The following is a 12,755-nucleotide window of genomic DNA, read 5'->3' on the forward strand; positions in this document are numbered from 1 at the left end:
TCGATCCTAGGTAGAGGCCGATATTTCTCTCTCTGGGCACAATGAGAATATTATCAGCTGAACAAAACTCCGCATCGGCGGCAGGAAGTGCATCCGGCCAGTAAACAGCTCCATTCAGTTGCCCAGACTCCATCCCAATGCAAGGGATGTTGGGAGCATTATAATAATGGAAGGGAAATGTAGAGACCCCACCGCCCCAGGTAAGGGGGCAGTGAGGTTTGCCCTGAGGGAATGAAGGCCCACGCAACCTGAGTCCTTCGGGAGAAGGGCGGTATAAAAATCAAATAAATAAATAAATAAATAAATAAATAAATAAATAAATAAATAAATAAATAAACCTCTTTGTCTCGCAGGAATGCATCTGGTAGAAGTAACCTACGATGACGTGCCGGTGCCCAAAAGCCCCTTCCGGGTGGGCGTCACTGAAGGCTGTGACCCCAGCCGTGTCCGTGCCTACGGCCCCGGTCTCGAAGGGGGTTTGGTGAACAAATCGAACCGCTTCACCGTGGAAACCAGGTGAGCCTCCCTCCCTCTGAGCTTCTCAGAGCCAAACTGAGTTGGACGGTGAGGATTCCGCTCTGAGAAAGGGTCTCGGGTTCAAGGCAGAACAACAGCCCTGCCTCTGCGGGGTTGAAAATGGATCTAAACCGGTGTGTTTCATAGCCGGCCATTTTAAGATGGGTGGACTGCAACTCCCAGAATTCCCCATGTCTGGCTGGGGGATTGAAGTCCATCCATCTAAAAGTTTGGCCAAGTTTGAAAACCGATATAAATTATATCACAATCGAGAAAGGAAAATTTTCACAGGGTGAGAAGTATTGGAAATTAAACAAAAGAACTGCACTATCCATCCATCCATCTATATCTATCAATCTAGATTTGGATGTATCCATCCATCCTTCCCCTCTATCTATGGTATCTATTTATCATCTATCTATCAGCATGTTCGTCTGTCTATCTATCTATCTATCTATCTATCTATCTATCTATCTATCTATCTATCTATCTATCTATCTATCTATCTATCCATCCATCCATCCATCCTTATCTGTCTGTCTGTCTGTCTGTCTGTCTATCTATCAATCCATCCATCCATCCATCCCTATCTATCTATCTATCTATCTATCTATCTATCTATCTATCTATCTATCTATCCGTCCATCCATCCATATCTATCTATCTATCTATCTATCTATCTATCTATCTATCTATCCATCCATCCATCCATTCTATATCTATCTGTCTGTCTGTCTGTCTGTCTGTCTGTCTGTCTGTCTGTCCATCCATCCATCCATCCATCCATCCATCCATCCATCCATCCCTATCTATCTATCTATCTATCTATCTATCTATCTATCTATCTATCTATCTATCTATCTATCTATCCGTCCATCCATATCTATCTATCTATCTATCTATCTATCTATCTATCTATCTATCTATCTATCTATCTATCTATCTATCTATCTATCTATCTATCTATCTACCGTATATACTCGAGTATAAGCCGAGTTTTTCAGCACGTTTTTTGTGCTGAAAAACGTCCCCTCGGCTTATACTCGGGTCTATACGGCTTATACTCGAGTTTTTTTTTAAGCCCCTCGGCTTATACTCGAGTATATACGGCTTATACTCGAGTTTTTTTTCTTTTTCTTTTTTTCACATTTTACCGGACGGCGCGAGGAAGCCCTGCCGGTGCAGTGAGAGGGCGGGGCGGGGGAGCCGCCAGCCTTCTCAGCTGAGGGAGGGAGGGTTTCCCCAACCGGTAGGTGCCTCATTTCCCACCCTCGGCTTATACTCGAGTCCCCAGTTTACCCCAGTTTTTGGGGTAAAATTGGGGACCTCGGCTTATACTCGGATCGGCTTATATTCGAGTATATACGGTATCTATATACTGTAGATACAGATAAAATAGATTACTAGATTAATTTATCTAATCTCTCTCTCTCTCTAACTAATTAGATAGATATCATAGATAGATATACATTAGATAGATAGATTACATTAGATTACTCTATCTATCATCTATCTATCCAGCTCTATCTGTCTCTGTCTGTCTGTCTGTCTGTCTGTCTGTCTGTCTATCTATCTATCTATCTATCTATCTATCTATCTATCTATCTATCTATCTATCTGCCTATCTACCTATCTCCCTCTCTCTCTCTCACCTACCTACCCACCTACCTATCGAGTGCATATCTATATCACCCATTACATTTTCATGCCTTCAGCCAGTTTACAGATAAAACAGTAAAATGATATAACAGCAACAGGTTAAAAAACAACAACCCAACAAGTTGAAAACAGGATTAAAACAAAAAAGAGAATTATAAAGTTAAAAAAAAACAGAGGGAGGCAGAGTCAAAGCAAGAAATCAATCAATCATCACCATAAACAACAGGATGAAATTCAAGGCAGTGAAGACCGCTGGTGTTTCTGCTGCAGCATTTTGGAGGTTCGCTGACCTTTGGACCTGAGGTGGATTAATTAGGTCTGGGGTCTTCTGCATGCAACAGATTTCCTTTGCATCAACATTTTACTGTGGTTTTAATTTACCAAACGGTGTTGAACTTCCCGTGGGAAGGTTGGATGGGTTTGTTCCTGGTGGCTTTGCCCACAGGTCCTATTTTCTGATGGGGGTCTTTAAAAGGGGTCCCTTTTCTTCCCAGGGGCGCAGGGACCGGGGGTCTCGGCTTGGCCATCGAAGGCCCCTCGGAGGCCAAAATGTCCTGCAAGGACAACAAAGACGGCAGCTGCAGTGTGGAATACATCCCCTTCACGCCCGGGGATTATGATGTCAACATCACCTTTGGTGGACGGCCCATCCCAGGTGGGTGAGGAGGAGGATGGGGGAGGAAAGGGGGCTCGCCAAGACACGTACGAAGATGGGAGGAGGGGGGAAGGTACAGGCAGTCCTCGACTTACAATAGTTCGGTTAGTGACCGTTCAAACTTGGAACAGCACTGAAAACAGGGACCGCTGACTGTTGAAAGCATTTATTTATCATTTTGTCCGTTAGTTTGTTTGGTAACATTTATTGGTCGCCCATCTTACCACAGGGTAACCTTGGGTAACCTTGCAATACAGGTAGTCCTCGATTTATGACCGTTCGTTTAGTGACCGTTGGACGTTATAGCGGCACTGAAAAAAGGAACTGGTTTTCACACTTACGACCGTTGGTTGCGCTTCCCCACTGTTATGCGATCAGAATTTGGACAATTGGCAACTGACTCGTAGTTATGACGGTGGCCGTGCCCGCCCCGGAGTCACGTGATCCCCTTTGGCGGCCTTCTAACAAGCAAAATCAACGGGGAAACCGGATTCACTTAACCACCGTCTTCCCAACTTAACTGCTGCAGTGATTCACTTAACAACTGTGGCGAGAGAGGTCGCAACGTGAGCTCACGTAACAAACGTCTCACCTAGTGACAGAAATTTTGGGCTCGATTGTGGTCATAAGTCGAGGACTACCCGTGTGGTTCTAGATCCAGGGAACCTTTCCGGTTCTCCAGATCTTCAGGAAGAGAACCCTGTGGGGTTGCTGGAATAGCCCCTGTTCCCTGCGGATCTAGTTCTTGTTCTCCTGGGGGCAACCTTATCAGATAACCCTCTTCCTAAGAATTTACACACATGAGAATGGGCCTTCCTGGGAATGGTCCACCTTGTGATGGTCGGTATGGTCAAGTTTCAGCCTTTCTTCTCAAAGTTCCTCCAAAGAAGCTTGGATGAGCAACCAGAAGTAGTCCAAGAGGCCAAAGTGTTGTGGCTTGTCGGCCGCCGGCCGCTCCAATAGCCGAATCAGAGGAGGAGGTGTAGGAGTTAGGGTCAGCATCAAGGCAACCTGAGAGCTGCGAGGGGGAAGAGAGAGAGGGGGAGGGAGAGAGAGCCTGGGCCGTCCGTCAGCCCTCAGATGGAGAATCAACAGCCCCCAGGTCTGGAGGTGGCTGATGAGGAAGAGAAGGAATAGCTGGGTCCAGTGCCTGACAAGTGGAGGAGGCAGAGGAGAGGAGAGCAGTGGAAATCTATGGGCCGGTCCTCGGGACAGAAGAGCCACCGCTGCTAGCGAAGCCCCACTCTAGCTCTGGGGATAAAAGGCAGGGAGTGGAGATGAATAGGTGTGGCAGACAACTATTCATGTCCCTGCTGGACGGACTTGTTAGCCTGCTGTGAGAAAGAAAGAAACTTTTTGCTGCGGCTGCTGGAACTCCTAATAACGGAATCTTTGAGTTCACCTCAGAGGGCTTGTCGTGTTTGGGGAGCTGGGTCAGAACACAAAGGATGATCTTCTGTTGGGAGCTCATGGTGGATCTCTCTTCCCAGGGAGCCCCTTCCGTGTTCCTGTCAAAGACGTGGTTGATCCCAGCAAAGTCAAATGCTCGGGACCCGGATTGGGGGCCGGTGTGAGAGCTCGGGTCCCCCAGACCTTCACCGTCGATTGCAGCAAGGCTGGGCTGGCCCCTCTGGAGGTGAAGGTGCTGGGACCTTCAGGTATGGGGCTTTGATTCAGAATGGATTATGGGATGGGAAGAAGGGCCTCAAAGAGGACAGAGGTCAATGAAGACATTGGACAACCGTTTGTCTGAAATGATATAGGGTCTCCATCTTGAGTCATGGGTTGGACTAGAACAGGGGTCTCCAACCTCGGCAACTTTAAGACTTGTGGACTTCAACTCCCAGAGTTCCTCAGCCAGCTTCGCAGGCTGAGGAACTCTGGGAGTTGAAGTCCACAAGTCTTAAAGTTACCAAGGTTGGAGACCCCTGGACTAGAAGACCTCCGAGGTCCCTTCCAACCCTGCTATTGGAGGTGGGCGACACAGTCGACCCCAACAATGTCCCCTCTTCATGATCTAGTTCCGGTCAGAGGGGTTAAAGGTCAGAGAGCTGCCTTTTGGTTTATTCTCTTGAGAAGACCACACTTGGAATCAATCCTGCATCCAGTTTTGGTCGCCACGATGTAAAAAAAAAGATGTTGAGAGTCTGGAAAGAGTACTGTTGTGGTCCGCCAGAAGCCTACGGAGCTGGCAACGGAGTCGGACAGTGATGAGGCAGAGGTGGGGCCAGGGCCATCGGGGAGTGAGGTGCAGACTCCAGAGCCTCCAGAGACTGACAGTAGTGAGGCAGAGGAACAGGAGGAGCCTGTTCCTAATGCACGCATGAGAAGAGCTGCCAGAAGGCAAGAGCAGCTCAAGCAAAGAGGACAACTCGGGAGTACGGCCAAGAGATGATTGGCCCCTCCCATAAGGCTTAAAAGACCAGCAATGACATTTAGGCTCTTTGCTGGAAAACAACGTTGGTAGCTTCATCTTCTTCTTCGTCTACGTCTTGCATTTATTTTTGTATCTGTGACTTCTGAACGTTTGCCAAGAAAGGCCTTTGGCAAATTGGACCAAGGTTGGTGATAGGACTGAGGAATTGTGTTGGGAGGAATTTGCTTTAATTTAGTTGGACTACGCTGAGAATAGAATAGAATAGAATAGAATAGAATAGAATAGAATTTTATTGGCCAAGTGTGATTGGACACACAAGGAATTTGTCTTGGTGCATATGCTCTCAGTGTTACATAAAAGAAAAGATACGTTCATCAAGGTACAACATTTACAACACAATTGATGATCAATATATCAATATAAATCATAAGGATTGCCAGCAACAAGTTATAGTCATACAGTCATAAGTGGAAAGAGATTGGTGATGGGAACGATGAGAGGATTAATAGTAGTGCAGATTCAGTAAATAGTCTGACAGTGTTGAGGGAATTATTTGTTTAGCAGAGTGATGGCCTTCGGGAATGAGTTAATTCTCAGCTGTTCGAATAAAGTTTGTTTTTTCACTGACTGAGTTTCCTACTACCTACTTGGACCAGGGTCACGAGAAGTGCAGAGAAGAGCAACAAAGAGGATTAGGGGACTGGAGACCAAAATATATGAAGAACGGTAGCAGGAATTGGAAATATCTAGTTTAATGAAAAGAAGGACCAGGATTAAGGGAAAATTTTTATAAGATGTTTTATAGATGGCACTTAGATCCCAAAAAATTATCATGTATGTATCCTAATATCCAAGCGAAATGTTGGAGGTGTGATTGTGATGATGCTACATATTTTCATATTTGGTGGACTTGCAAGAAAATTAAGGTCTTTTGGATAAGAATTTGGTGGATTATTCAAAATGTACTGAAGAAGAAGATAAAGTTCCTGCCACAATTTTTCCTTTTGGGAATTATAACGGATTGTACAGGGATTGAGACTAAATTGATTCTGAATTTAATAACAGCAGCAAGACTGTTGATTGGACAATACTGGAAGAAAGAAGAGATACCTACAATAGAAGAATGGATATTGAAAGTTATTAATTTGGCTGAGATGGCTAAAATCTCAGCGTTTTTAAAAGACAATACGCAGGAAAGATATTTAATTGAATGGAAAAATGGATTGATTATCTACAAAACAGATATCAGATTAAGAAATATCAGATTGCCTTTGAATAATTAGAAAGTTATTTTATGTAATGGGGAGGGGGTTGGGAGACGAAAAGCTTTGGATGTGGTTATTTGGATTGGAAGGGAAAATTTTATTCTATGTTTGGTTTATGTATAACTTTACCTTGTGATTGACCCGGGAAGCCGGGGGGTGGGGGAGGGAGGGGGGTGTTTTGTTTTTGTTTTTTTGGGAGGGAGGGGGAAAAAAGGGGGGAAAATGTTTTTGTTTTTTTTAAAACTCTTTCAATAAAAAAAAAGAAGGACCAGGGGAGACATGATAGCTGTGTTCCGATATCTCAGGGGTTGCCACAGAGAGGAGGGGGGTCCACCTATTCTCCAAAGCACCTGAAGGCAGGACAAGAAGTAACAGGTGGAAACTAATCAAGGAGACAACCAACCTAGAACGAAGGAGGAATTTCCTGACGGTTAGAACAATTAATCAGTGGAACGACTTGCCTCCTGAAGTTGTGGGTGCTCCAGCAATGGAGATTTTCAAGGGGAGATTCGACAGCCCTTCGTCTGAAATGGTGTAGGTTTTCCCACCTGAGCAGAGGGTTGGACTAGAAGACCTCCAAGGTCCCTTCCAACTCTGTTACTGTTACCTTCCCACTCTGTCATTCTGTTAAGAACTTGATGGGTCAGTCCTGCCCTAGTTAGCTTGAGTTTTACCCAAAGCCACCTGAGATGCCTTCTAATGCTTTGCTCCTCTTGGTGCTTTGTCCAGGGGTGGCTGAGCCTGTGGAGGTGCGTGACAACGGAGACGGCACACACGCTGTGAAATACACACCGGCTACAGACGGACCGTACACCATCTCTGTCAAGTATGCCGGGCAAGAGGTGCCCCGCAGGTGAGAGACTTAGAGGCACCTGGCCAATTTCTCCTACAATCGCTGGAGGACTTTGGATCCCTTCTTGATGCCCCCATAATTCACTCAACAACTGTGGCAAGAAAGGCTGTAAAACGGGGCAAAACTCCCTTAACAAATGTCTCGCTCAGCAACAGGTGTTTGGGGCTCAATTGCGGTCGTAAGCTAAGGACCACCTGTACCAAATTCCTCTGGTTTTATTTATGAAACTGTCTCTTGACTTCCGTCTCTTGGAGACCTGGGTTTGCTACTGTAGAATTGCCCAGCTGGGTTGCCTTCTGGGTGACCCAGACTACAATCTCCAGCATTCCCAGCCACAGGGAATCAGGGATGGGAGTTGTAATCGAATTGATCTGGCCTCTGATTCTGCAGGAGGATGTGCTCGGATCGTTTCAGGGTTGTGGGGAACGCTGAGTAGAGCCCCAACTCACATGACATGAATGAATGGATGGATGGATGGATGGATGGATGGATGGATGGATGGATGAATGGATGAATATGTCCCCCCCAACTGAAAGGGTTCTTGGCTGCAAGGAGGGGAGGGGATGCCCAGCCAGATCCTCTCTGATCTCCCAGTTTCTGCCTCTTTCAGCCCCTTTAAGATACGGGTCCTTCCTGCTCACGATGCCAGCAAAGTACGGGCTAGCGGTCCTGGACTCAATGCCTCGGGCATCCCTGCCAGCCTGCCGGTAGAGTTCACCATCGACGCCCGTGACGCCGGTGAAGGGTTGCTCACCGTACAGATCCTGGTAAGTGGCGGGGCCAGGAGGGAGCCATGGGGTGGCTTGGAGGACTTCTATTAGTCCTGGGTCTGACAACGGAGAAATGCCCTTGGAGAGGTGGTGGGTGGTGGGAGTGGGGCTTGGGATTGTCAGCCCAAATGCTGGCTGGGGAAATTATAAAGTACACCCACCTTAAAGTTGCTAAGTTTGAAGAAAAAAAAAACCCAACAGTCTTGCAAGTCTGAAAATACAAATCTCCCACTGTCTGTTTTTAACGCCTGATTAATTAGGATGGATCATTTCTAAATTTCTTTCTCTGTCTGTTGTACAGCTGTGGGCTCATCTTCCTTTTATCTGATCCTTTGTAGGCTACGTCTCTTCCTCCTCTTTCCCCCCCTCCCTACCCTGTTTTCCAAGATCATTCTCACATCCCGTTACAGGCCGACCCTTGACCGCCCCCTCTGCCTCTCTTTCCCCGCAGGACCCTGAGGGCAAACCCAAGAAGGCCAACATTCGGGACAACCGAGACGGAACCTACACGGTCTCCTACGTTCCAGACATGACAGGCCGCTACACCATCACCATCAAATACGGCGGCGATGAAATCCCCTACTCGCCTTTCCGCATCCACGCCATACCCGCTGGAGATGCCAGCAAGTGCCTGGTGACAGGTAGGTGGTTGCCCTCCAGGTAGGAGGGGTGTCACTTTCTGGGGGCAAGAACGATTTCTGACAAGGAATGCTCATGTCTGTTTCTGTCTCTCTGTCTGCAGTGTCCATCGGAGGCCACGGACTGGGTAAGCTTTGACGTGGATTGCAAGTGCATTGTCATGGCTCAGTTGTCCCATCATGCACCCTAACATCTTGGAGCTCACTTTGACTTGGGAACCATTGAAGTCCAAGAGGTTCTCTTTGCAAAGGATGGGTTCCAGCTTCCTCCTAGAGTTTTGGGGGCTCCATCACAGGAGGCTTCCAAGCCGAGGTTGGAGAGCCACTTGGTTGGAGAAGAGTCTTTTTAGAGGACTAAGAGACTTAGTCCTTTTCTAAGTCTATGATTCTATGATATTGCCACCCTAGGGAATGGAATCTTCGTATTCTATCTAGATGCCCAATGAGTTTTTTCCCTCCATCCTTTTATCATTCAGGTCCATAAACTTTATTTGAGGCTATGATTTTCATTATTCCTAGTTTTAATCTTAAATCCATCTGCTGGACTGAGACATTGGCCGAGTTGGGCCAAGGCCATTTTTGGTGACTCTTAATTTGCTAGCTGCCTCCAGTATTTCTTTCATCCCCCACCCGCCCACCAAACCTATGTAGGAGAAGGAGTGGCAGAAGCTGGGGGTAGTTTGAAAAGAGGAATCAGGTTAGAATCCCTACATAGTCACAAGCCAACTAAGTCAAATCGCCCTTGAGTGCCATCAACCCTTATTTAACTCCAACGTGCTGACAGTTGAGAAGATTCCTGTGCACCTAGGCTTTTAGTAAGAAGCAGTGGTGCGGTGGCCTAGAGGTGGAGGTCTCACCTCACAATCAGGAGGCTATGAGTTCAATCCTAGGTAGAGGCAGATATTTCTCTCTCTGGGCACAATGAGTGTACTCCCTATTGGGAACAGGAACAGGAAGGGCATCCGGCCAGTAAACCCTCTGCTAACTCCATTCAGTTGCCCAGACTCTACCCTGCATGGGATTATGGGGTCGTTAAAAGAAGATGATAGGCTTTTAGTAAGAAGTCTCTTCGATGGGACCTTCACCTGTAAACCTAGTCTTTAGGGCTGACCGGTGTGGCCTCTGGGCTTGGCTGCAGCCGTTGTCTTCCTTTCTTTGTAGGAGCATGCCTTGGTCCCACCATCCAGATTGGAGAGGAGACGGTGATCACAGTAGACGCCAAGGCAGCTGGGAAGGGCAAAGTGACCTGCAAGGTCTCCACGCCCGATGGGGCCGAGCTGGATGTCGACGTGGTGGAGAACCACGATGGGACCTTCGACATCTATTACACGGCTCCCGAGCCTGGCAAATACGTCATCACCATCCGTTTTGGAGGCGAGCAGATCCCCAACAGCCCCTTTCACGTGGTGGTGAGTACAGGATGTGCCCAGACAAAACTGCCATCGGTGGGGTGGGGTGGGAGACAGAGCAGCCACCCTTTTCTAAGGACCATCAAGCAACAAAAGTATCCATGGAAATTTGTAGCTCAAGATTGAACTGTGGGGTCCCTGGTGGTCTCTGAACTTGGCGGTTTCCTTGCAGGCATTTCCTGACCCAATGGGTTAACATTATCGGTGCTGGAAGGGAGAGGGTGTTGTGGAGTGGGGAAGGAGGAGGAGGACGACCGTGGGTTTCTTGGTGCTCTCTAAACTTAGTTGTTTTCCTGGAGACTTTTCATGACCCAACTAGGGAATATCATCAGTGGTAGAAGGGAGTGGGTTTTGTGGAGAGGAGGAGGAGCAGGAGGACAATTGTGAGGTCCTTGGTGCTCTCTGAGCCTAGATGTTTTCCTGCAGACCTTTCATGACCCAACTAGGTAACATCATCAGTGCTAGGACGGAGAGCTAGAAGGCCTCTGATGATGTTACTTAGTGTTCTGTCCCCCCTCGCCTCCGTCCGAGCGACGGCTTAATTAGCCGGCACTATCAGCTCTGGCAGCAAAAGAGCCAGTGTCTGCCAAGTGGCTCCGTTATCTCCCTCGATGCCGATAAGTCAAACAGTATTTCAGCTCTTAGTTCAAGCAGTTAATTTGCCTGCTACAAAGAGACACAGCAGCTCTCGCTGCCTTTATATCCTGTGGCGTGTGGCTCCATGACTCAGCACTTCCTAGGCCTGCCCCACCCCTGCTTCTGTTGTTCCCTCCTCTCCTGCCTATGAAACCTAGGGTCCAGCCAGGCCTGACTGCCATCAGCTGGGTCTGAAGGTGTGGCCTGGGGGGGGGAAAGAGTCAGGGGACGGAGGCCTTATTATCTCTTCCACCTGGCCTGCCTCTGGCTCCTGGAGCTGAGCCAGGGAAGCCGGTGCTCCCGAGGTAAATCCTGACGGCCCTTCCCCCTCACTTTCCAAGTCACTTTCTGGCAGGAGGGCTGGCTCGGGGGGCGGAGACACAACACTTAGTCTGGGTCATGAAAAGTCTCTACATGAAAACAACCAAGCTCAGGGAGCACCAAGGACTCCTCTGGTTGTGTTTGGTGGCCACCCCACAGCTGTTCAACTCTATCCCAGCAGCCGTCTCATACAGCGAGGTTGTGGGGTGAAGAGGGCTCTCAACATGCACACAGGACCATCCTCTGATGTCTCCCTTGCTTCCCGCCAGGCTTGTGACTCCATTCCTCAGGTGGAGGAGCCCTGCGAATCCAACCAGCTTCACCAGCCCTTCCCGGTGCACCACCCTGGTGGCTTCCCTCCACACTGGGTACCAGGACTGTGTCCTTGCTTGCCTTTGTCTCCTCTCACTGTCTCTCTCTTTCTGTCTCGGAAAGGAGGGTCCTCCTGCCCCCCTGCACCAATGCCAAGAGAGTCCTCAGGATGTGGTGGAAGGAATCAAGAAGGTGACCATGATGTGCAGTTGAAGCTCTGCCAACTTTGGATGGGCAACGCGAAGAGCTTCAGTTGCACTCTTTCAGCTGCCATCTTGACTTCTTTGGACACATCTTGCAGATACCCCTGGCCAAGGCCAAAGTCGAATCTTGCTTTTTCTCAGATATTTCTGTCAGAGTTTCTTGCAAAAATCAAATCCAGAAGCACACACAGATAACTGATTCAGCTGGATTCATTAACTTTTTTAATATACATAATAATACATGAAGTGAATTTTAGAATGTCAGTAGCCGATTCACAGTTTCATTTCAGCTCAGATCGGCAGACAAGTTATAATAATAGTAATAACAGAGTTGGAAGGGACCTTGGAGGTCTTCTAGTCCAACCCACTACCCAGGCAGGAAACCCTACACCATTTCAGACAAATGATTATCCAACATTTTCTTAAAAATGTCCAGTGTTGGAGCATTTACAACTTCTGCAGGCAAGTTGTTCCACTGATTAATTGTTCTAACTGTCAGGAAATTTCTCCTTAGTTCTAAGTTGCTTCTCTCCTTGATTAGATTCCACCCATTGCTTCTTGTTCTACCCTCAGGTGCTTTGTTCACACACCCTGGTTTCAGTTTCGTTTCTCTGCACAGACTCAGAAGCTGCAGACTAAGACATGCCCTGGCTCCAGTCTGTCTCAGCTCCCAATTGGCTGACTTAGTTGCTATGCATATTCATTGGCTGACCTTGTTACCATGTTTTCCCAGTCATGAATATTCTAACAATTTATTTTCTCCCTCCCATTTCCATCTTTCCCAGAGTCCTGGTAGTATGAGATAATAGCAGTCTTCCAGTATTTGAGGGGCTGCCGCATGAAGAGGGGGTCCACCTATTCTCCAAAGCACCTGAAGACAGGGCAAGAAGCAACGGATGGAAACTAATCAGGGAGAGAAGCAACCTAGAACTAAGGAGAAAATTCCTGACTGTGCAAACAATTAACCAGTGGAACGACTTGCCACCGGAAGTTGTGGGTGCTTCATCACTGGAGGTTTTCAAGAAGAGATTGGACAACCATTTGTCCAGAATGGTTTAGGGTCTCCTGTTTGAACAGGGAGTTGGAGTAGAAGACCTCCAGGGTCCCTTCCAACTCTGTTATTCTGTTAGGCCCCTTTGGC

General features: G+C 47.6%; 1 protein-coding gene across 8 annotated transcripts in view; it reads left to right on the plus strand.

Moving 5' to 3' along the window:
• Positions 1 to 12,755, plus strand: part of FLNC (filamin C) — a 94,328-nt gene that overhangs the window by 57,143 nt on the left and 24,430 nt on the right. For 4 of the 8 annotated variants that reach the window (XM_058189845.1, XM_058189849.1, XM_058189847.1 and 1 more), the window contains 9 exons: positions 354 to 516; positions 2,670 to 2,830; positions 4,321 to 4,488; positions 7,202 to 7,325; positions 7,936 to 8,092; positions 8,547 to 8,736; positions 8,838 to 8,861; positions 9,895 to 10,142; positions 11,369 to 11,467. In XM_058189845.1, the coding sequence (XP_058045828.1) occupies positions 354 to 516; positions 2,670 to 2,830; positions 4,321 to 4,488; positions 7,202 to 7,325; positions 7,936 to 8,092; positions 8,547 to 8,736; positions 8,838 to 8,861; positions 9,895 to 10,142; positions 11,369 to 11,467 (1,334 nt within the window). The remainder of the gene's footprint in view (positions 1 to 353; positions 517 to 2,669; positions 2,831 to 4,320; positions 4,489 to 7,201; positions 7,326 to 7,935; positions 8,093 to 8,546; positions 8,737 to 8,837; positions 8,862 to 9,894; positions 10,143 to 11,368; positions 11,468 to 12,755) is intronic. The other 4 variants (XM_058189846.1, XM_058189850.1, XM_058189848.1 and 1 more) reach the window with 1 other exon arrangement.

The sequence above is a fragment of the Ahaetulla prasina genome, chromosome 7 (genome assembly GCF_028640845.1).
Source record: "Ahaetulla prasina isolate Xishuangbanna chromosome 7, ASM2864084v1, whole genome shotgun sequence".
NCBI lineage: Eukaryota > Metazoa > Chordata > Lepidosauria > Squamata > Colubridae > Ahaetulla > Ahaetulla prasina.